Genomic DNA, 21,939 nt, shown 5'->3' on the forward strand with positions numbered 1-21,939 from the left:
ATGAAGCTTATCTAAAATATATGAATTCTTAAGTATCTATAATGGGTTAAGTTAAGCATAGTCTGTAAACATGATCATTGATACACTGAGTGCGAGTGTGAAAATGGTTGGTTGCTGCTTAGTGAAAACRGTTTTTTATATATGAGGAAACTTTACACTCACTTGGTAACTAGTGCTATTCACCAGATTCTCTCTGTGCTAGGCTGCAAATGTTCCAGTGTCATCTGTAACTTTCTGACTGTTATTTCTTAGTACATTAACTACAGTTGTTTCCATCTGATTGTGCTATATCAGAATTTCATAACTTCCAACAGCTGTTGAGTTGCTTGTGTCTTCCAGCTGATATTTCTTGATTCAGAAGATTAATGGTATATGTTTACTAAAGAGGCTCTTGCAACCTCACAAAATTGGGCTTCAGTTCGCACATGAAAATCCCTTTTTCGGACTTCACTGTTATGTCTAGATTATACTCTGTTGATTTCCAAAGAACTACATGGGTCTGTACTCTTTGATCCTCGGCAGAATCAAGGCTGTGACTAGTGATCCTTAATCTAAAGAAGATTACCTAGAAATAACAGCTACCCTCTTAAATACTTGTCTGGGACAAAGGAGCTATTGCTGAATAGTTCTAAGCAATAATTTGCTTAGAGGAATTCCTTGTTCCTTCCTCCTAGCCTTTCTTCTCAAGTATCACTTTAAATTTATTCTTATTCATTGTTGCTATAATTTGGTCTCTTTGTCTATGTGTGTTTTTAATACTGCTGATAATTGTGCTGAGTTAGTCTCTGAAAGCCATTCTTTCTTTTTGCATATACTTCCTATTATGCTGAAATGGGAAGAGTTGATGTCACTGTACATCAGGGAGAAATACTGGGATGTCAGCCATCTTGGATAATTAAGATAACTAAGATACAAAAGAAGGCTTCGAACTACAGTAAATTGCAGTTTTATCCCTATTTTGTAATCCTGTTTATGTGTACCTTTGCTAAATTTTTTATTTTTATTGTACTATGCACCTTCTAATCTCTTCACTGTTAGTGCTGAAAAGCATTTGAAACTGTTTTTCATTTCTTGCACATGTAACTAAATCTGTTTTTTTTTAATTACCAAATTTGCTAAATATACTTGCCTAAAGCTCATGCTGTAGTATTTTAAGTTTTGTGTGGTATGGGATTTAAAGAAAACAACTATAAGAATCAGTAGTTTCTGATCTTTGTTACAATTATTCAGACATTTATGTTTATTGTGCTTGAACTGTGTAAATGCTTTAGAGTACTTCACAACTACTAATGGTTTAAATGATTAAAGCAAACTGAAGATTTTGAATTTGTACAAAATGCAAGGGTTCTTATTGTACCCTGTGAAAGTGGTAAAACTTGAAAGTTCTTGTGTGCTTTCTAGAACGCTGCAATAGGAGTAACATTTTACTTCATTTTAACATAGATTTGTGTTAGTTATCTTGTGTTTGGGAGGACAGACTAAATATTCTAAGATTACTAATAAAATAAAAATATTTTATATACTCTATACCTGCTTACTATAAAACCAAATCAAAGCTATGGATTAAGATACTTAAATTATGCTAGAAATTTGCAAATATATTTTTGGTCTGCTGTTTCTGTTAAGAATATAATTAAGTGCTGTAAAAGTTATAATTTCTGAATACTGATACTGCAAGCAAATTTTAAATTTAAAATAAGAAATACACCAGAACAATTCTGGTTTTACTTCTAGCTTACAGTAATAATTACAAAGCCTGGGAAAATGTCAGTGTCCTAAGAAACTGTATATTTTACTTGTGGCTGTAGCTGATCAAAGCAGTGTCCCCATTCTAATACTACACATAAATACTATGTCTCCCCTTCTGAGACAAAACCTTTCTACTTACAATCAGCTTTTTTCAAAATCAAATTTGCAGCTCTAACTGCAGCTTGAAAAGACTTCTAGGCTTTGAAAAACTGCCTGTTTTAAATTGCAGGTGCAATGTAAAAGAGACATACATGCCTTGAATAAGAAACAAAAGGCAGATCCTCTGCTTCAGTATATCACTTTTGCAGATCTGTGAGAGTGAGAAGTCCTGGAAGGCTCCCAGCTCTGCCCACCCGCGAGCTGTGTTGCCATGGGGAGTCTCCAGTTGGCACAGAGCTGATGTCTTGCAGCCACGAGTTTAGCAGGAGCGTTGAAGCGCAGCAGAGGTGGGAGCCCAGCTCTGGGGCTTCCTGGCTGGCAGGCAGCCCCTTCTTCTCCAGCCTGACTGCATAGACTAGAGTAGCCCACAAAATGGTTTGGTCTGTCCTGAAGCTTATAGAGAACTTACCTCCAAATTAGGACTTTGACAGATGAGCCYGGGGAATCTGTAGTGGCTTAAGACACTGCCTGTTCTGGTTGTTTTGCCTGCATATTTGCCAGAGGTAAACATTGCTGTAACTGGGTGTCAGAAGGGAACATATGCCCGAGTCTCTCATGTTCCAGGTCACAGTCTGGCACGTAAGTTAAATCGAGATGGAAGTGGGTTTACTCTAGTACTCTGGATTGGGAACTTAAGTGACTCCAGCAAGAGCATGCTTTTGTTTCTGCTGCCTCAGTTTCACAAGCAGTGGTGTCTTGCAAAGGGATGGGGCAGGAGATGGGATGATGCTTAAATTACTGTAGCTACTTCAAGCATTGGGAGTCAGTCCTTGGACAGGTGCAATTTGCTCCCCACTTAGAATTGCACTTTTTTCTTTTTCTGTTTTTGATGAATACTAGTGAAATGTTAACTTGTAAGACTGGAGAAAGGTAATTTTTGTAAATATATATGCATGTGTTTATGTGAATACAGATACCTATCAAAAAAGGCAAAATACTGTGCTGATGTTACTATTATAAACTTTTTTTGAAGGAAGAATCTTGTACAGTCAGAATTAAGCTCATTTTACGTTTGAGTATCTTGATGTATAGATTTTTTGGATCTACACTTGTATTCCTTTCCAGTGTGTAAGGGGGAAGGAGAATATGTCAGCATTATTGTAGCTTGAATACGATGCATGTTGCTGAATGCTAGTGTTTSCTTGAGAAACCAGCCAACCAAACTAAAGAGGAGAGGTCTGGCCAAAAAAAAAAAAAAGAAAAGAAAAAAAACCTTTGCAGTCCTTTTTTCTGAAATATTTTGAAATGATGGACAGCTCATTGATTTCCCTCCCCTCCCCCCCCCCCAAATCAGGTCCTGCATTTCTTTTCTGTTTCTTAAGATGCTATGAGGCAAAGGTACAGCAAGCAAATGAGGGACTAGTTCTAAAGGAAATCGAATTTCTTGCCTTCTAGAGCAAGTTAAGAAGGGAAAACTTTTGCAGGGAAAGCCTCCTTGAAACTGAGCTAATTTTAAGGATGCTTTGAAATTCTCTCTCATTACCAGCCTTCCTTAGGTATATTATCTGTAATCTGTACCTTGCTCCATTTATCTAATTGTTCCTTGAGTCTATCTAGCAGGAAGAAAAGAACTGTTATCCCTGTTTTACAATAGGTGAATGAAGGCGGGGAGAGACTAATGAGGTTTCATGGATTGTCTGTGGCAAAGCAGAAAAATGAGCCCACATTTCCCGTGGCCAATCTGATGTCTTATTCACTGGATGCTGAGTGATTGCACTGTTAAGAATGTCCTTAAACAGGCTGCATTGTAGGTTATTGATGTATCTCAACAGAAATTTTCATTAAATCTTCCCCATACCCTTCTCAGGTTAAAGCAATAATTAATTTGGTCTTATATGTTAAGCTTTCTAATTTGGTAATAGCAATTTCCTCCATAGCATATTTGCTGTATATCAGAAGGACAAAACACTTTTTTTCTTTCTTTTTCTTCTCTACAAGTGGTGATCAGAAACACTCAATGTTAAAAAAAAAAAAAAAAAAAAGGCTATTTCAGAAAATTTAGGAATTGCATCTCTTCTACCAAGAGTGGGAATCTTTGGAATGTGGTCTGTTTCCTGCTCCTCAAATGAGTCCTTCAGATTTGCCGCAGTGGTGCTTACATGACTTTTGATCAGCTGTAAATTCAGTGAAGAAACAGGCAAACCAAATATGCTGAAAAATGCCTTCATTTGGACTATACTTCTATCATAATCACCATTTTCAAAATACAGTTTTCTGATTATAAAACTGCAGGTTTTCCTAACTTTGTATTGTATCAACTGTCAACAAATCTTATTGATAAAATATCTTTGGATAAAATCGTCCTTCGTTGGTCTTTTCCTTTTTCTGTATTTAAGCATACACGCGCACAGGCATGCAGGTACATCTCTTTTTTGCCATAAGTTTTATTACAATAATAGCAGATATATTGTCTTTTCCATTGTTACGGCAGTTACTAGTTCATTGCTTTCTTTATTCAAATTCAAATTAATACATTAATAAAAATTAACTAATATTGATTAATATATAAAAACATAAAATGTAGACAAGATCCTTGTTTCCATGTTTAAGTCACACTTAACATCCATATTACTAAGAAAAAGCAACATCCTCTCTAAGTTAGTAATAGTACTAAAGAAAATAGCTTATTTATTATTCTGAAAATTAATAACCCATAGTCTAGTTTTTTTAGCTGCTCAATATACTAACCTCATTACAGTGGCAGATTTTTCTTGCAGCTGAGCAGTTTTCAGTAATTTGAATATATAAAGCATAAAGGAAAACTTGTTCTCCTTTTCAAAAATGTCTACTAACACTAGTAAGTAAATGTTTGGTGTCAGTAGACATCTGTCACGGTACTTTTGCTGCATTTCTGTTTTTATTGTTAGAAGTCAGCATCCCTTGTTCTCATTCCTCTTCCTGTGGGCATGGGCAAGCAGTGACTTTCACTCCAGTAGGCATTTGGTTTACTTTAGGGTTAAAATTGTATATACTGTACAATCTAGGGAAAGCTTCTGTTCCCCTTTTAGATCTTTAAATGTATGCCATGTATCTGCTTTTTATGTCCCCCTCCATGCTTTTGGTATGTTCTGCTGGATTGTAAGGTGTTAAATTCTGAGCTCTGGTAACTATTATAATACCTTATACACAAAATTCTATGATATGAGAACAAAAGCCTGGAGTTTTTACAGCTGGAAACATGGCCTTTTTTAATGGAAGATGTGTTGCCCAAGGTCCCAGAAAATTTTGCTGGAATTGGCAAAAAAGAACAAGAGTCCCAAACTTTCAAATCCTACTAGTTTGATCACTAACCACATTTGACTCAGAGGAAGCATTGCTGGTGTGAACATGGAAATAGTATTACAGTGTGTAGTGTTTTCAGTAATATTCTAGTACTATGAAGTTAGAGAGTCATGCCTGATGTTACTCTTTAAAATAACAAAGTTGGGGGGGCACTAATGATACTGAATAGGTTCCTAAATTCTTGTGCATCTTGGGTTTATTTTCCTTAAAATACACAAGACATTGTGGTAAAATGTAGCATCCTGGTATTATCAACTTTTCAAAACTGTTTCCCTAGCTAGCAGCAGAAGACATCTTCTCTTCCTTGTACCTCCAGTCTGTCAGAGGAACCTAAATGATATGATGGATTTTTAAGCAGTGTAGCAGATTTAAAGCAATGTTATCTTAGTCTTGAGCAAGGAACTTTCTATGCTGGTAATGCAGATTTTCCTTTTTACCAAATCTGCAATATTTCTGAAAGAAAAGCATGCTTCAGCTTAAATGGTGGGGTCTGTGTATTCCAGTCTGTTGTATAACTCACTTTTTATTCTTTCATATAGCTTGGATAGAGGAGGTGCTACCACAATCTTTGAACTCATTATGTGGGAAGAATCAAGTTTGTATTAGAGCTAGTGGGGTTGACATGCAAATTGAATTCTGTGCTGTGGGATAGAAGTAAGGCCTTCCTTTTGGAGTGAGTGTTTCTGTACTGCAGTTATGGAAACTTAGTGACACCTGCATTAGCTTCACACACCCTATCTCAGCTCAACTGCAGCCAGCTCAGTGCAGGCTACCTTACTCTGCTTCTGCTCATGTGGTTTTACTAGTAGGTAAACACAAGTTCATTTCCAAGATTCTTCTACATTAAAATTCTTAAGCAAACAGAAGGTAAGGGGTGGTCTCGCTGTCCTGGGCAAGGTGATTCTACTTGAGCTCAGTGGGASTAACTAGTATCCAGCACAGGAGAAATATAACTTTTTCCTTTTAATTTGTACTTGAACTTCTAATAAGCAAATGACGGGCAGCCTTTTGTTGTTGTTGTATAAATAAAAATACATGCCAAGATTAAAACTGTGTGTGTGTATATATATATACTCTCTAATTTTATTTTGACAGGACTCTTTTGATCCTACTATGCAGTTGCACCTTGTTCATCAAGCCCCATGTACCATTCCTCCTTACCTCTCAAAAAATGGATCAAGTCTTGGAGATTTGCTAATAGGCTTCTTCAAATATTATGCCACAGAATTTGAGTAAGTATTAAACTTATCTTAGCATTTCGAAATATGTAAAATTTTGCTTTCTTCTGTTTGATACATCAACGTTTTATGTCCCTTAAAGAGGAAAGAATAGCAGCAATGCAGAAGTGATCTCTGACAGAGAGGAAACAAGTGAAAGGAACTGAGGACAGTAGGAATGCTGATATAAAAAGTATTGTCTAAAGTCTTTTGATTAGCCAAGCTGCTTATTCTGTAAAATAGCTGCCAAAAGTTAGATAGCTCTGTCCTTCTAAAATTACTGAATATTTCTTATATTACGCTGTTTTAAAACTGCATATCCCTGTGCAAGAAAGATCTACTCTTAGTTTAAGGTATTGCTTATGATGTGGAATTACTTGAACCCTAATAGCTGCAGTTGTTTTCTGTCACCCCAAGTCAGTGGAGATTATTGACCACACAGCTCCTTACTTTAACCATAACAGACATGAATATAGGCCATTTTTACTAACGGATTGTTTCATATCTAGGTGGTTCACTAACCTGTTGGTTTGCTAGAATCTGAGTTTAATCTTGGCATCTGGACTTTCTTGTGAAAGAAATAGACAAAGTTGTGAGGGAATCTGAGAAAACCATAGATTATGAACATTTTACCAAATTGTCAGTTGAGAATCTCTAACAAAGATTGCTTGTGCATATAAAACATTAGATGGTTATATTTAAATAAACTTAAAGATTGTCTAAAGACTTTGCTGTTCAGGTCATTGATTCATGCATGTTACTGTCTGTTTTGTTTATGTCCACCATAACTGTTCCCTGGAAGGAGAACAAAATGTATGACTGCTGATGATATTCATTATCATTTTTTGTAATGTTCATATTTTACTTCAGTGTAATAAATGAATGATCATGAAATTCTTGAAAGCAAACATCACTGCGGTGTGCACTGCTTGTGGAATTTGTAACTTAAATCCATACGGCCTGTGGCAATTCCTGAGCTAATTGCACTTTGTGYGTGCTTAAACCTGATCTTAAGAGAGATTCATATAAAGGGCTTTCCTTTAAGTTCTGCAGAGAAGAAAATTGTCTTTTGTTCTAAAAGCTTCCATTGGGTTGCTGTCTTTTCAGCTGTCCAGGTGCTGTTTGCTAAACACATAGATTATAGGACATTGCTGTGTGGTCCTTGAAAGGACATCTTCAATTCCTAATTTATATAGGACACCAGATACATCCTTTGCTGCTCATATGTATAAYGAGCTGTTAATCTCATCCTATCAGGAAGTGATCTATTTAGTAAATATTTTTCCATGAGGGAAGAAGTTTCTGGTTCACCTGTGGAAACTAGCAGGAAAGGTCTTGTTCAAATCCAGGAAAAAAATCTAATTTGACTCTCCTCATTCATGTGCTTGTCAACATACAGTCAGGAGCAGATTTCTGTGCAAGTTAGGAGCTGGGTTCTGTGTTCTGTTGCTTAAAGGATTTTTTTTTTTTCTGCTGTTAAACATTGAGGATATACTAGGAAGTATGAAAAATGACAACACTGTGGTATCATTACTTTAACTGATGGTAATCCCTGAATATTATTTTTAGCAATGATCATCATCTCAGGAAAAGATGTTACCTAAATGTAATCTCAGAGGCTGGAGGAGCTTCTGGTTAAAACAAAGGCTGAAAAGATTGAGGGGCTTAGTGTAGGTATAGAAGCAGAAGAAAAGGGAATCAAAAGGCTTTTGGATCCTGTAAAGAAGATTGGAACGCGAATGAATATTTGAGGGCATGGATATGAAAACTCACTAGAGGAAAAATTAGGATAAGTAGAGAATGACAATAGGATAGTTGCTGAAGTCAAGAGAAGAAAATATTTCAAAAAAAACCCAAACTGTGGTGAACATTTTGCCAGTTTTTCCAACATTAAATACCTGTTAAATATTTAAACTTTTGACTAGTGATATTATGCTTAAAAAAGCTATAGAAAATATTCATAAAAATTCCTGTGTTGAGAATGTTATATAGCTGAGAAGTTATATCAGGAAATGACACACCTAATGCAGCAACTTATATTATTTTTAGCTAATTTTGCTGTGGAAATAAAACTTAATGAGTTGTTCTGTTTACTTGACCATCACCATCTGTGTATCCCTGATAACTTTAAACCCTGTTTGAAAGGAGCAGGGTGCAGGTCTTGAAGATAATAGAGTTCCTTAAAGTTTTAGGAAAATTGGTAACTGGATGGAGGAGAGAAACCCAAATTAGTGCCCATGCTCAGGAAAAGGCAGGCAGAACATGGTGTTTAAATATTTTCATGCATCTGATAGCCAGCCACTGAGAACAAATGTAGTTCCAAGCTATCCGTAGTGTACGTTATCTTTGTTTTGAGGTTGCTGATGGAAACATGTTGGGGAGAATAGAATTATTATTAGAGGTGGGAATGAGGATGAGAGTTAAATACACACAATGCGGGGCTGTGTTAGTTCTGCCTTTTGTGAAACTAGTATTTTACTCCTGAACGTGTAGAATATTTTCATTGCTGTAATCAATAATTTTATCATTCTTTGCTTTTCCTGTAAGACATTTACYAGTGTCTTTTTTTAATGTGCAGAATTTTTGAGCTTATATTCCAGATAACATGACTATTAAGTTAGGTCACATTTAAATGACCTGTACTGTACCAGTGAACTTTCACTATTGAACTGTAATGTGTTTGATAAAAAGATTACTAAAGAAAATACTACTACAGTATTCATACAGATGACTTTTGTAGACTCCTATCTATGAAGCAGGACACAGAACTACAAGGTTTGATACACAGGATGTGTTCTGCTGAAAGAACAGCATGTAGTCAAGAATGATCAGATAACGTATGAAGATCATCATTTTGGACAGTCATTGAAGTTACCTGCCTGCAATGCTTAACTGATCACCTGTTTGCATGTATTGGTCAGGAAGATGGAGATAAGTTATTTTAAATTTCCCCCTCAGTCTAACAAAGGCAAGTAGGTATTTCCATTAAAATCTGTATGTTATTTTACTTGATGTACTGATTAATACTTAATGGCAGGATGGGACCAATGAGTAGGGTACAAAGGGAGAAACGGGAGCCTTGCATGCTGTGCAGCCTTAAACAAGTTTATCTCCTTGTGCTGTGTTTTCGCCTCTTGCTMTTTTATCCGCTTCATTTATTTAGACTGTAAGCTCTTTCAGAGGAGATTGATTGCCATGTATTTACCCAGTGCCCATCCCACATTCCTACTCTGTTTTTTTTGCTGTCTATATAGAAAAGTAACTTTTCTCCCCTTCATAACTTATCAGCAATGTTATTTGGAAATCGTTGCGTGTGTTGGACTTAGACACCACATCTGGCAAAGCTTAAACAATTTGCCAGCATGGTTGTGTGACTAGCCTGCTGTAGAGTTCACGTCTCAGAGTCTGCATAACAGTTCACGTGATTCAGCAGGCTAAAAGCATGCTTTTAGCACTGCTTTAGCTTTCAGTATTTCACATTATCAGAGCTCTGCTGATTATGCAGCAAATCTGATAAAGTATAAGAATGTATGGAGGTGTTCTCAAAAGGAAATATTTGGAAGCTTGTCCTATATTTACCAGGCCCTCGTAAGAGTGTCTGATTTCACTTGTGCAGCTGTGAGTGAAGGCAGCAGGTTTTYGCTTGTCTGGCTTTTTACAAAGTGAGACCTTGAAGCAAGGCCTCGCTTCTCTGTCCTGAAGATATTGCTAGGGAACTAGAGATTATCATTTGGGCATTTGGGACCCTACTTCTTTTATATTTGTTGTTTCAAGTTATGTAACAGTTGTTTAAGATCATTCACTGATTAAGATGTATTTGGTTGGATGYGATAGAACAGTTGCATTATCTTGACAAAATATATGGTTGCTCTTAGCTCTCTTCAGGGCAGGATTGGTCAGGTAGTAAAGTGATCATATTTTTTAATAAAAATATTAAATATATTTGCAATTTGTACCCAGTTTTAATGGGGGTATTTATGCAAGTAATTTGGACTCATAAGAATGCTCAGGAAAACAATACTGCTTGTTTTAACCAAACGTAGATCAAATAATCTGTTGTATGACTTCTTACTGGCCTGGGTCTCTCTGATTTCTTAAATTAAGCTTTTAGGCAAAGCAGAGGATGTGAACTGTCGGCTGCTTCTGCTCATGACCAATGTTCTGGAGCTGCAGTTCAAATTTCTTCAATGCTCGAGTCACTTGTTTGTTTGTTTGTTTCTTTTAAGCAATTCATCTTAATTTCTTGTTAAACTTGATGACAGGTTATTAAAAAGACATGACGGCTTGATGTGCAGCAAAGTATTTGGTACTTCACAATATTTCTAATTCTCGCAAATGTAGTCTACTTTGAGAATTAAAAAAGGGAGAGTAATGGATTAGAATAAAAGTTTTCTTTGCTTTGAATCTTTGAATGCTAGAAATGATCCTCAACATCTGTACTGTACTGATTTTTAAAGAATAGATCAAAAGAAATCTAAATATACACAGACTTGTGTGAATAAGTAATCCAAGGTATCCTAAAGTATGCTTCATGTGCCCTGTCCTGCAACCTTTTGAAATATAAAAAAAAAAAACCAACCCTATTCATATTCTTAAATAGTAGAAGAATAATGTATATGTTTTACTGTGGAAGTATAGTTATTCAAACAGCTGACTTTCATAAGTGGCTTTAATCATGAGTCGGTTCCAAACTAATTTGTAGAATCTGTGGGGGCAGATTATTAGCTGGTGCAAACTCTTATCCCCATCGAATTATGGAGTTATGACAGCTGAGCTATGACCTAAGAAGCACAGAATTCTTCCAAATTTAACTGATGATTTACAGATTGTATTTTGATTTACAGTTGATATTTACGTAACTGCAGAATGTTAATTATACTCAGCCAGGTTCCTCTCTCTTTGCAATATGGCAAAAGATCCATACTGTCAGCAGCTCCAATCAGCTGTATGTAAAACCATTGCTGCTGGCAGCACGCTACCCCCCTATTTCTAGTCCTCATCTAATGGTGGGGGGGTGGTGACCCGCTGTTGGCTTTCCCGGCCTTTTGCTGATAGGGTGGTTTCCTGGTTTAGTGAAAAGCAGCTGGGAACTGGCTGTGTAGGATTGATTAAGATCATAAAACTGCGAATGGTTTGATTTGGTTGCCATTATGTTTGACATATAGCTGTGCCAAGCACATATATCATAAAGATTTCCCTCTGAACTGTACTGTTGTTCCCTCTTTGATAAGATCACTTCCTATGTTTTTGCTGTTATAAAATTGTGCGCAGAAAGTAGGTTATCTACAAACGTATGTATGTTGCACTGATACTACAGCTATAAAGGATCTAAAATTCAGCATATACAAAGCATGAATGCTTTCTAATAGGTTCCTTGCACCAGGAATGCTGACCTGTAAGCATACTATCTTTATATTGGCTCATCGAATACTTTGTAATGAAATCCATTATGTAACTTCATCTGTGCTTGAATTCGTTACCTTCCATTCTCCCCACAGAAAATTCTGAAAGGTAGACTTACAAAGTTCTAATTTCTTTTGTATTTAGAAAAAATACAGGTTTCAGTATTCAAGTTGACGATGGTTTCTGAAAAAATTGTCATGAATGTATGCTACTCATGGACACCTGTGGTATTCTGTTTTGCAGATGTTTTCATAAATAAATGTGTCTGTGGAAAAGCATTTCTTGTTTCCTACCTGTCATTCCTTACTCATATTGTGAAGATTAAACTGTTACACTCTTTTACAGATTATTATAAAGTACTGTGCTATCCAGGATTATGACATAGCACTTTGACATCTTTTTTAGGTAAACTGATGTTACTCATTCAGAATCAACAGTTTATAAGGTCTGTAAACTATYTCCTTTTTCCCTAGTTGGAGCCATCAAATGATTTCAGTTCGTGAGGCCAAAGCTATTCCAAGACCTGATGGTATTGAATGGAGAAACAAATTTATTTGTGTGGAAGGTAAAATGTAAAGCTGCATTATCATTTTTAACTGTTAAGACTCCAAATACCTGAATCCGTCACTTGGACTTTACCTCAGTCGTATTTTAATAATGCACACGTGACATTTTTGTAGAAAACAGTGTTACCAATGTAGATTGTTTTGCAGTTATGTAACAGAGTCTCTCTAAAAACATTTGAGAAGGAAGCTTTAAGTTCTATAGTGTTTAAAAATAGTTCTCCTGACCTTTTCTTCAAGAGGACTCATTGACCTGTTGCTTTTGGAACAGGGATCAGGACTTTGAGAAGGAATGGCCTTTATGACAGTAATGTGTGTTTTGCTGTTCTATAAAAATAGTCGTCAGTTTTGCCAAGTTTGAGCTTCTGCAAAAACACAGTGGGCACATAATCAGATTCCTCTCTAAGAATATTCTTTGTTCTAGTAATGCTCTGGCATCTCAAGTTCTAGCAGTGACTGATTGTGCATATGTTGATCCCTTTGTGGCTACTATTTTTGACTGGCTTATGAATGTTTCCACAGTAACTGTATGATGTTCTCCATAACTGGAGGGGTAAACCCAGGCTTTCTTTTGGAGTTGCAGGTCTCAGATATCTTAGCTCTGGTGTAGCTGGGCACTAGCACTATATATGGAACCTGTTTTGTGTCCCCTTGATGTCTTAGGGCTGCCACGGGGAGTCTCCATGGAGAAGGAAAGTGAACAGTTTGCACGCATAGGAGATGAAGCTTGGACCAGGGAAAGAAAAAATAATAAACTAAGAGCAGGATTGTGATGTTAGAGGGGAGAATGAAAAGAAAAGCAGGAAGGGGACTGGGAACTACAGCATAAGCCAGAAATAGTTAACACAAGCAAATAAGAATGGGAAGTGAGAATCAGAAGGCAGCAAGTGAAGGGAAATTGGTTGGAGAAGAGATCATGGATAAGGAACCAAGGTGGAGTGGGAGCAGAATTAGAACCAGTGGCTTAGGACACTTAGTGCTGCTCTTTGCAGAGAATAATTACCTGCTGGTGAAGTTAGCTCTGCTCCACAGAACAACTATCCAACTTAGCTGTAATCATATGGATGAGGGTGCAAAGCCACATGGTAGAATTTCTGTTCTTTGTCTTCTGGAAAAAATCAACTACCAGTCATAGGGAAAAGTACACTGAAAGCTGTTAAAAAGATTGAGATGGCAAAGTCAAGCATGCAGAGTCAAGAAATGTGAGAATTCAAGAGTATCTGCACAGTTGAAATGAATCGGGATAGTGTAGTGCAGACATTGCCAAGGCATTGCCATGCTGACTGTGGGAGGTGGGAATGCTCTGCAGCTGTGTCTGCTGCTCTCACGTGGTGCTGAGCCAGGGTGGTGCAGGGGGCTCTTTCAGGCTTGCTTGCTTGCTCTTTCTTTCTTTCTCTCTCTCTCTCTCTCTCTCTCTCTCTCTCTCTCAACATTAGAAAGTGACTGAATAGTTAGTGTTTTCTTCAGTTTGGTTGGAAAATAGAATCTCAGCACAGAAATTAGACATTTTAGAATTTGTATTAAATGTACTTGATTACATATAACTTTTTCTTAAGAGTGCATTTTGCATTTGTACTATTGAAGAAGCAAATGTCTATAGTTGGCACATCTGATTCCTTCCTGTTACCATGTGTTTCAAGACTTTATTAGTGGATTTAATCATCACATATCAAGTTTTTATTAATAATTTTGAAGGAAAAAATTAGATTTCCTATTTCAGCTCAAAGTAGGCTCCATATCTGTAACACCTGTTAAGGTGAACTAGTTTAACAGAAAATAATGTAGATAAACTTCTCTGTATTGTGAGGAGGAGAAGCTTTTAAAAATTGCGTAAACATGTTGACATATTCTAGTTTCCAAGTCTTTGTCAGATTTTTCCATTTAATGGACTAAAGTTTCAGTAATTATTTCATATTATTAAAAAAAATTAATATATAATGATAAAACTTAGAAATATGCCTGCAAGTTGCYATAATTCTACATGTAGTGCTATATTTAAGCTTGTTGAAAGAAAAAGTTGTGTTCTGTTTTAATTTCTTTTAATGTGCCTTAATACTGATTCTCACTTGCATTTCTGCTGTTTGAAAATGAATGTAGTATGGGTGCTTTTTTCAGTTACTTTAAGATATGGCAAGCTACTACCATTATGGTGATACCAAGAACGCTGCTTTTAGCGAACGTTTGGGAACATCGCTTGTCAGAAGCTCTAAATTGCTAGTGACTGTTCTGGTTTAGTTTAACTCTTGTCTATATCAAATAGTATCATATATTGTCCTTTTGAAAAAGACACAGTTTGGAAAAACTAGGAACTTGGCAGTTCTGTAAGACAATTAATTGACAGTCATTTAGTGAAAACTGTCTATGCTGTGCCTGATTCATGCCTGTATTTATAAATCTTTCAGCTCTGTGAGAATTTAATCAACATATTCAGTTAAATTCCTTTCTAAAAATAATTCTTCAGAGCTTGTTTTGCTGCAGTTTTGAAGTTTTATGGTTTCTTGTATTTTTGTTAGGGAAGACGATCCTCTTCCCTCAAGTATCACAGCGTTGAAGTTGTTTCACTTTTAATTCTGTGTGAACAAAATAACTTTATGATGGATTCTCACTGACTTTATGCTTAGAAAATGTTAGTGGTGTAAATAGTTGCTGATTGCAAAATTATTCTTGCTGCGTTCCAGGGAATGAGTTTGTCTTTTGACAGTTGGTAAATATGCAAGAAGAATAARGGGAAGATGTGAGTCAGCTTTTGTGGCTAGGAAGACTGCCTTTTTTTCCCCACTGTCAGTTTTAGAAGACTGTACAGCTTTGCTCTTGTTACTTTTTAAAAGTATTTCTTTGATACAACATTAAATACATAAACATCCTAGCATTAAAGAAACAGTCGACATCAAATGTAAGAAATGTAGAAGAAATGCTCTACTGCTTCACGTGGTAAGGATAAGGAATTCTTAGTAGCAGTAGGTCACTGTATCAAACTATGTGACTAGATTTAGAGGGCTAGATACTTTTATTATTATTATTATTATTATTATTATTATTATTTGATTGCCAGTATTCTGCTCCAACATGGTGCTCCAATGTACGATGCACTCTAGAGTAAAATAAATCTACCTGTAAAGATCCATTAAAATACTTTGTAGGTAGGTGGAAGGAAAAACCTTCTAGGAATATGCTAAATGCAACATTTTTTGCTTGGAACAATCTCCTTGATTGAGAGTGTAAATAGCTTTCAGTATTAAAAGCCCAATGCCATGGAACTTTTTCCAGATTTGAAGTCCCAGTCTCCATAATGTTAAAATCCCTTCTGATGTGTGTTTAATATGTTTGTCACTCCATATGTCTCTATCTAAATAAAAGCAATTCATAACCAACTAAATATAAATGTTACCTGATTTAGCAAAGACTTCTGTCATTCCCTGGCCCTTAAAGACATTCATGCATTCTGCCAGGGTGAAATATGCCACATGTTATTTAAGCATTTTTTTAGTAAGGCAAGAAAAAACTGGATAAAATCTGTTTGTAGTGCGTTGTAGTGAATAGTCTTTGCATCATAATTCTTTACTATCTGTTTATTTACTGTAATGTAGGCAACCATATTAGTAGCAAGGAGTACTTTTAAATCTGTCAATATAAAAAAAGAGTTCCCAACTACTAAGTGTGCTGGCAAAAAAACTGGTAAGCATCAAATAAATTTTTAGTTTGTTGGAAACAGAAGAGGAAAGCCTCAATTTGTCAACTTATGCATAGATAATGTAGAACAGATTTTAACTAATAAAATATATATTTTTATAACTAGTTAATACTTTTTATGTAAAAAGTTGTAAATATTTTACTGTACTTTTCGCATTTCACTGAGAAGCTATTGAATGACATGAATCTGAAGTGGACAGTTCCAAGAGGGGATATGTGCAGTAAGTTTCAAAACATTTTTAATATGCCAAATCATATTCTAATAGGTCATCTCAAACTATTAAGCAGTCACAAATAATTACAGATGCATGAATTCAGCACAGCCATAGCATACTTTGGAAATAATAGTTTGATTTTTTTATTGCGAATTACATAATATTAGCGTGTTTGGGGGTTTTGGGAGAGGAATGAATAGTATGTATACATAGAGATGCAGAAGCAAAGTGGACTCAGCTGCTAAAAACCCTCTTGGGATGTAATGATATGTTGACTCCTCTTTTTTTTTCTGCCTGATTACTTGCTCAGTGAAGACAGCCTAATGCTAGTGTTCTTAATGCTTTTAATGTTTGTGTTTGATCTTGCAGAGCCTTTTGATGGGACAAACACAGCTAGAGCTGTACATGAAAAACAGAAGTTTGACATTATCAAAGATGAATTTATGAAGGTAAAAATTGCGTCCAATTTAATTTTTCCAGGCACTTTGGTTTTCAAGATATTTGTGCAAATGGTGGTCAGTGAACCTGCCTGTTTCTGATGTTATGATTGCTTTTATACTTTGTTTTTTATAAATATATGTGTGTGTGTGTGTGTGTATAAATGTATTCTGAAAAATTGGGGGGGGAGGGGGAAATTATGTAGTAAAAGTATTTATTAATGTCTGTATACTACTAAGGATCTGGCTTAAGTTGAAATTGGTGCCTAAAATAGTAAACCTTTTGTCTTACAATTATAAATTTTACACCTGAAGATATTTTAATGATAGTTGATAGCTTTAGAATCATAACTTTTTCTGCATTCATTATTTCAAAGCTGTATATATATGTCTATCCCATAATTTGTTGGAAATATACTGCTTTTTCCAGCAAAAAGGAAATGAATGCCAGATATTTGCACTAAAACAAATGTTTTAAGGTGTTGTCTTTATATAGTCAGAAAAGAGTGACTTTTTGCTTTGCTGTTCTGTTCAGAAAAGTCAGTTACCTTGTATTTAGCCATTTAAGCATATAAAATACTGAATTGTTCACACTTCTTTACACAAAATATTTGATTTTGTGTATTTGCTACAGCCAACTACAAAGTAGTTTGGGCTCACACACTGTGAAATCAGAGTGAACTTTCTTTTCAGAGTTCTCAATTAAAAATGGTTTTAAAGCCATGCGGCTTTCCGAAAAAATGTCCTAGCTGTAGTTTGGTTCAAAATATCTGGAAACGTATATGCTAGAATGTTATGGCCCTGAAAACATTTCATCCTTATTAGGAACCATAAGGAATGACAGTTGCTTAAAACAACAAGTACTTATGATTGTCTCTCCCCCCCACACCACCTTTTTTTTTTTTTTTTTTTTTTTTTTTTTAAACACCCTAAGGAAAGGAATCTATTTGTCTCATTGCCATTGAGAGATCATTCTTCCCATAAGGGGATTTCATGACACATTGTGGTTAAAATGGGCTCTGCGTGAAGACAGGAGGTTCAGTGCAATTATTTGCAGGTTCATGGCCTAAGAGATAGACAGAGTTGTCCTGGAATCCAGGACAGAATACAGAAAAAAGTGGGAATAACCTATTTTAAAGACATACTTATAAGCTCTGGAAATGTCAGAGGATAACTTCTTATATCAGGTGCTTTCACATGTGTGAATTTGAGACAATCATTTTTCAGTCAGAATATCAATGTAATGCTTAAAGAATGTTAACATCTCAGTCTCCACAAATCCTCTGTCTTCTTGAAAGGATATACATTTCTCAACGGTTCATTGCATTTTGTGCATCTTTGGATTGTTCCTCCCTAAGAAATATCTTTTCAAGGGGGGGAAAATACCTTTTTTTTTTTTTTTTTTTTGTGGTGGGGCTTAATGCTTACAATGGTATTTAAGTATTAATGGCAAAGATGATGATTTAGCCTTTTAAAACCTTGTACTTTTTTCCCAGTCTTGGCAGATATTACGAGACAAGAAAGACTTGAACTGTATATTACCTTTAAGAACAACCATACAGAAAAGATAACCAACTTCTTTCATTTCCTCCTTATTGGATCCTGCTGAAATAAAGAACAGTATCAAAATCAAGATGCAGTTACCCCATGGTTTTTTATGACGTGTTTTTCTCTTTAAACTTTTGTTAAGGAAATGTTTATAAGAAAGATTGCATATTTTATTATTCACATTTGTTAATACAGCTGTTCATTCAAAGCTATGTTTTCTGAAAATGCTTGCATTGTTGACTTCTAGAAGAGACTGTTGTGACTCAAAAAGCAGCCCACAGGAATAAATCCATTTTAAGGAAAGTATTGGAATATATTGACTTGTTGTTTCCATAATCTGTGTAATCATTAATTCAGACACATTTAACCATGAAATAAAGGAATTCAGAGCTAAACAATGTATGAGTCTGACTGTATCCTTAAGGCATTGCACACAATACACACTTCCTTAATGAACAGACAGCCTGTGCTTTACATCTGCTTAACGCAGTATGCACTTTTGCTCAACTTGGCACCTTCCAATTTTATTTCCCTTTACATGGAACAACAAGCAACAGTTTATGAAAATTAAACTAGATTATATTTGGTAGTGTTCTGGATACCAGGAACTGTAATCTAAACTGGAATTTTCAAGCAGCAGATCTACTACAAAAAAGTTGAAATAAAAAATGACAAATCAATATATGTAAATACTTCATATTCACACAGAGTCATTCAGATACCTTTTAGTGCTTTCTTTTACATATTTGAAGTAGTAGTGATATCTGCAAACACCCCCCCCACACACAATAAGCTGGGCTTTTGTTTTAATTTTGTGTAAATATTTGTAAATTGGTCAGCTACTGTAAATTAAATTTAAATAAGTAATCTTGAAAATTTTAGCTTTTTCCAAAAAAAAGTTGTGGAACTTCTTTTAGACCTGCTGTAGCACAGTTTGTGCCTCTCATGTATTTGTTATTGAAGACCAATTCATTGTTAAAACTGTACTTATCATTGATGTCAAATTCATATTTTCATTTTTTAAGTTTAATATTTTGTATGGTGTCCAGTGGAATAAAGTTTATATGGAAAATACAGCTCTTTTTCCTAGTTTGATGTTATTTTGTATTGGATAGTCTAAATATTTGCTATTTCCTATAACTATGTAGAAGAGGAAATGCTATGTATAGGTCAAGGTCCTTGTTAAAAATCATAAACTTCTGTACAGCTGTTTTGCACTGCATCTGTGTACAGATAAGTTTCATCCACTGCTGTTTCTAATGAGATTCTGAAAGCCCTTATAACAATGTAAAATAACAAGCAATGTCTTTTTTCTTGTGCAGATTGTAAATTTTAATTTAAGTTTTTGAATTTGAAGTTCTAGAAACTGTAAACTATTTGCCTACTGTGAGGTTACTTGATCACAATCAAGTGTGTGTGCTTAGTTTATCTAATATTTTGGCTTGCTTTTTAAAACAGCTTCCTTCTACAGTTTATTGGACTCTGGCAATCCACAAAAACGTTCTCATTCCATGTATATGTTCCCCCTCACTACCCCTCCTCTTAGTAAGGTGGTAGACTTGGTCTCAGTGAAACATTCACTTTATAAATTACCTGTTTGATGTAAAATGCAACCAAAGTTTTTTAGTACAGAATCATGCCTGGATTCTAAGATGTTCTGCAAGCCCTAGATGGATTTTTATAATATGCCCTTTTAAAAGGTGGTGGCTCTCTCTCTACAAAATTTTCTCTAAATAAGATAACTAGGCAGGGACATACATGTTCAGACTTGGAAAAATTGCATTTTGAGTGAGCTGGATGTGAGGTATGAGACTGTATATGTATGTCTGTCTCATAAGACTTTTCATCTGAGAATTTTGCAGTAGAAAGAAAAATAAATGTCACCTAAGGAGTTAACATATCCCACACTTTATTGTGCTATGTTTGAAATTGCTTTTTCGCATCTGTTTTAAAATAGACAAAAAAAATTCTCTAATTTTCCTGCAACTTGATAATAATTGGCCTGTAGACCCACCAAGTCGATGATTCTTTTAATACAAGCCAAGATCTGTAACTACAATGGCCTGTGCATTTAAAAAGAATCTTATTGCAATTTTGTTCTTAMATTCTCGTACTTTTGATAATCTCTATTTATAGTCCAGATGATGATTCTCCTGAATGTAGGGGGACAGATGTGTTCATTGCATCCTGTCTTAACAACAGAAAACTCCCCGGTAACTTACCGTGTGTTAGCTAAGCTGCAGGTACTATCCAATGACAAATGCAAGGTGATGTGTCTTGGTCTAGCTGAGTGGCCACACAGAGTACTGTCATATTCCTATGCAAGATAATCTCTCTGTAGCTATTTGCAAGTGGTTCATCCGGCAAAAGCGCAGAGAGTGGCAGTGTTCGCATATATTAAAGAGCAGCCTGAGTGATTCAGAAAGCAAATTTTACCAAATTCATATTGTAGTATTCTTCCCTCAAGCCAAACAAAAGCAGCAGCACTTTCTGTGGAAATGCCAGACAACTGGAACAACAACCAGTGAACGTAATGAGACTTGTTACATAGTGGGCTGTAACTTTTGACAGAAAATATCAGATAGAATATCACAAAATAAATTGTTTTGGGATGAGAGTGGAGGTTCTACATAGGCTGAAGGTGTTGAGAGAAGATTTAATGACCCAGATTTTTATCTACTCTGGGCAGGTATCCAGAGTGAGGAATCCACTAATGGCTATCATAAATCTTAGTGTTAATGCAAAGTTTTCCCCTTCTCCTCTACTTCAAAATAAAAGCCTTGGTGTACTCCCTATGGGGACTTAGGAATAGTCTTTTGGGAGACCTTCTGCGAAAGGTCTGTTTTTTCATGGCAGATCAAGGTCTCAGTGTCTGTGCAAGATGACAGCATCTTTGAGGCTTCTCACTGGCTTGAAGAAAAATGCTTTAATTCAGCTCTGTTATTTTAGGAGCAGCTTCGACTAGTAACTTTGGCATTGGTTTCATGTGTCATTTCTCACTTTATATGATGTCAGAACTTGCTAAAGTCTCATATTGGATTTTAGGAACTCTCTTTAGTCTTCTAGCCATGCTTTTAATAGAGGCTCAGATTTGTATGGGAGAACCAAATGACTCTGGGAGCAAGAGCCTCCCATTTATTAACAGTAGTACCAAAATTGGCATAGGCTGTGTACTGTGAAATGTAGTTTATCTTGCTGTTTTCTTGCTCTGGGTTCTCCTTAAATGTGTTTTGAACCAACTTGGGGAAAAAAATAGCATTGAATAAAGCACACATAATGTAGTCTGTGTATCTTAAGGTGTTTTGATGTTATGAGAGGTTGTTTTTAAGAAATCCTTTACAAAGAATTCAATGTGTAATGGTTTTGAGAATCAAACTGAAGGATGACATGGTGATTTGGGAGAAATAGGGTGAAATGTTTATCCAGCAGCCATAGTAAATGGATGCAAGAGGAATTGTAGCCAACTTAAAGTAGCCTTTGTGAAGAGCACCCTGAACGCCTATTTAAAAGCAATGCTTTACTTGAACTTAGGTTTCTGGACCCAATTCATGGTATATTTGGTGTTAAATATAAGTCTATCAGACAATGTCACTCTTGATTCAATGGGCTGCTCTTCTTGCTTTGGGGTTCTCATGTATATTTTGTAGAGTTCTTGTTTTCACTAGGAATCCTGTTG

General features: G+C 35.7%; 1 protein-coding gene across 3 annotated transcripts in view; it reads left to right on the top strand.

Annotated features, from left to right (window-relative positions):
* TENT2 (terminal nucleotidyltransferase 2) overlaps positions 1-18,569 on the top strand; it is a 44,109-nt gene extending 25,540 nt beyond the window's left edge. For 2 of the 3 annotated variants that reach the window (XM_026073774.1, XM_026073775.1), the window contains exons 11-14: positions 6,286-6,422; positions 12,284-12,375; positions 16,648-16,727; positions 18,212-18,569. In XM_026073774.1, coding sequence (XP_025929559.1) covers positions 6,286-6,422; positions 12,284-12,375; positions 16,648-16,727; positions 18,212-18,286 — 384 coding nt within the window. In that variant the 3' untranslated portion in view covers positions 18,287-18,569. The remainder of the gene's footprint in view (positions 1-6,285; positions 6,423-12,283; positions 12,376-16,647; positions 16,728-18,211) is intronic. The other variant, XR_003254836.1, reaches the window with a different exon arrangement.
* Positions 18,570-21,939: the final 3,370 nt, after the last annotated feature.

This window comes from Apteryx rowi, unplaced genomic scaffold (assembly GCF_003343035.1).
Source record: "Apteryx rowi isolate R43461 unplaced genomic scaffold, aptRow1 scaffold_377, whole genome shotgun sequence".
Taxonomy (NCBI): Eukaryota; Metazoa; Chordata; class Aves; order Apterygiformes; family Apterygidae; genus Apteryx; species Apteryx rowi.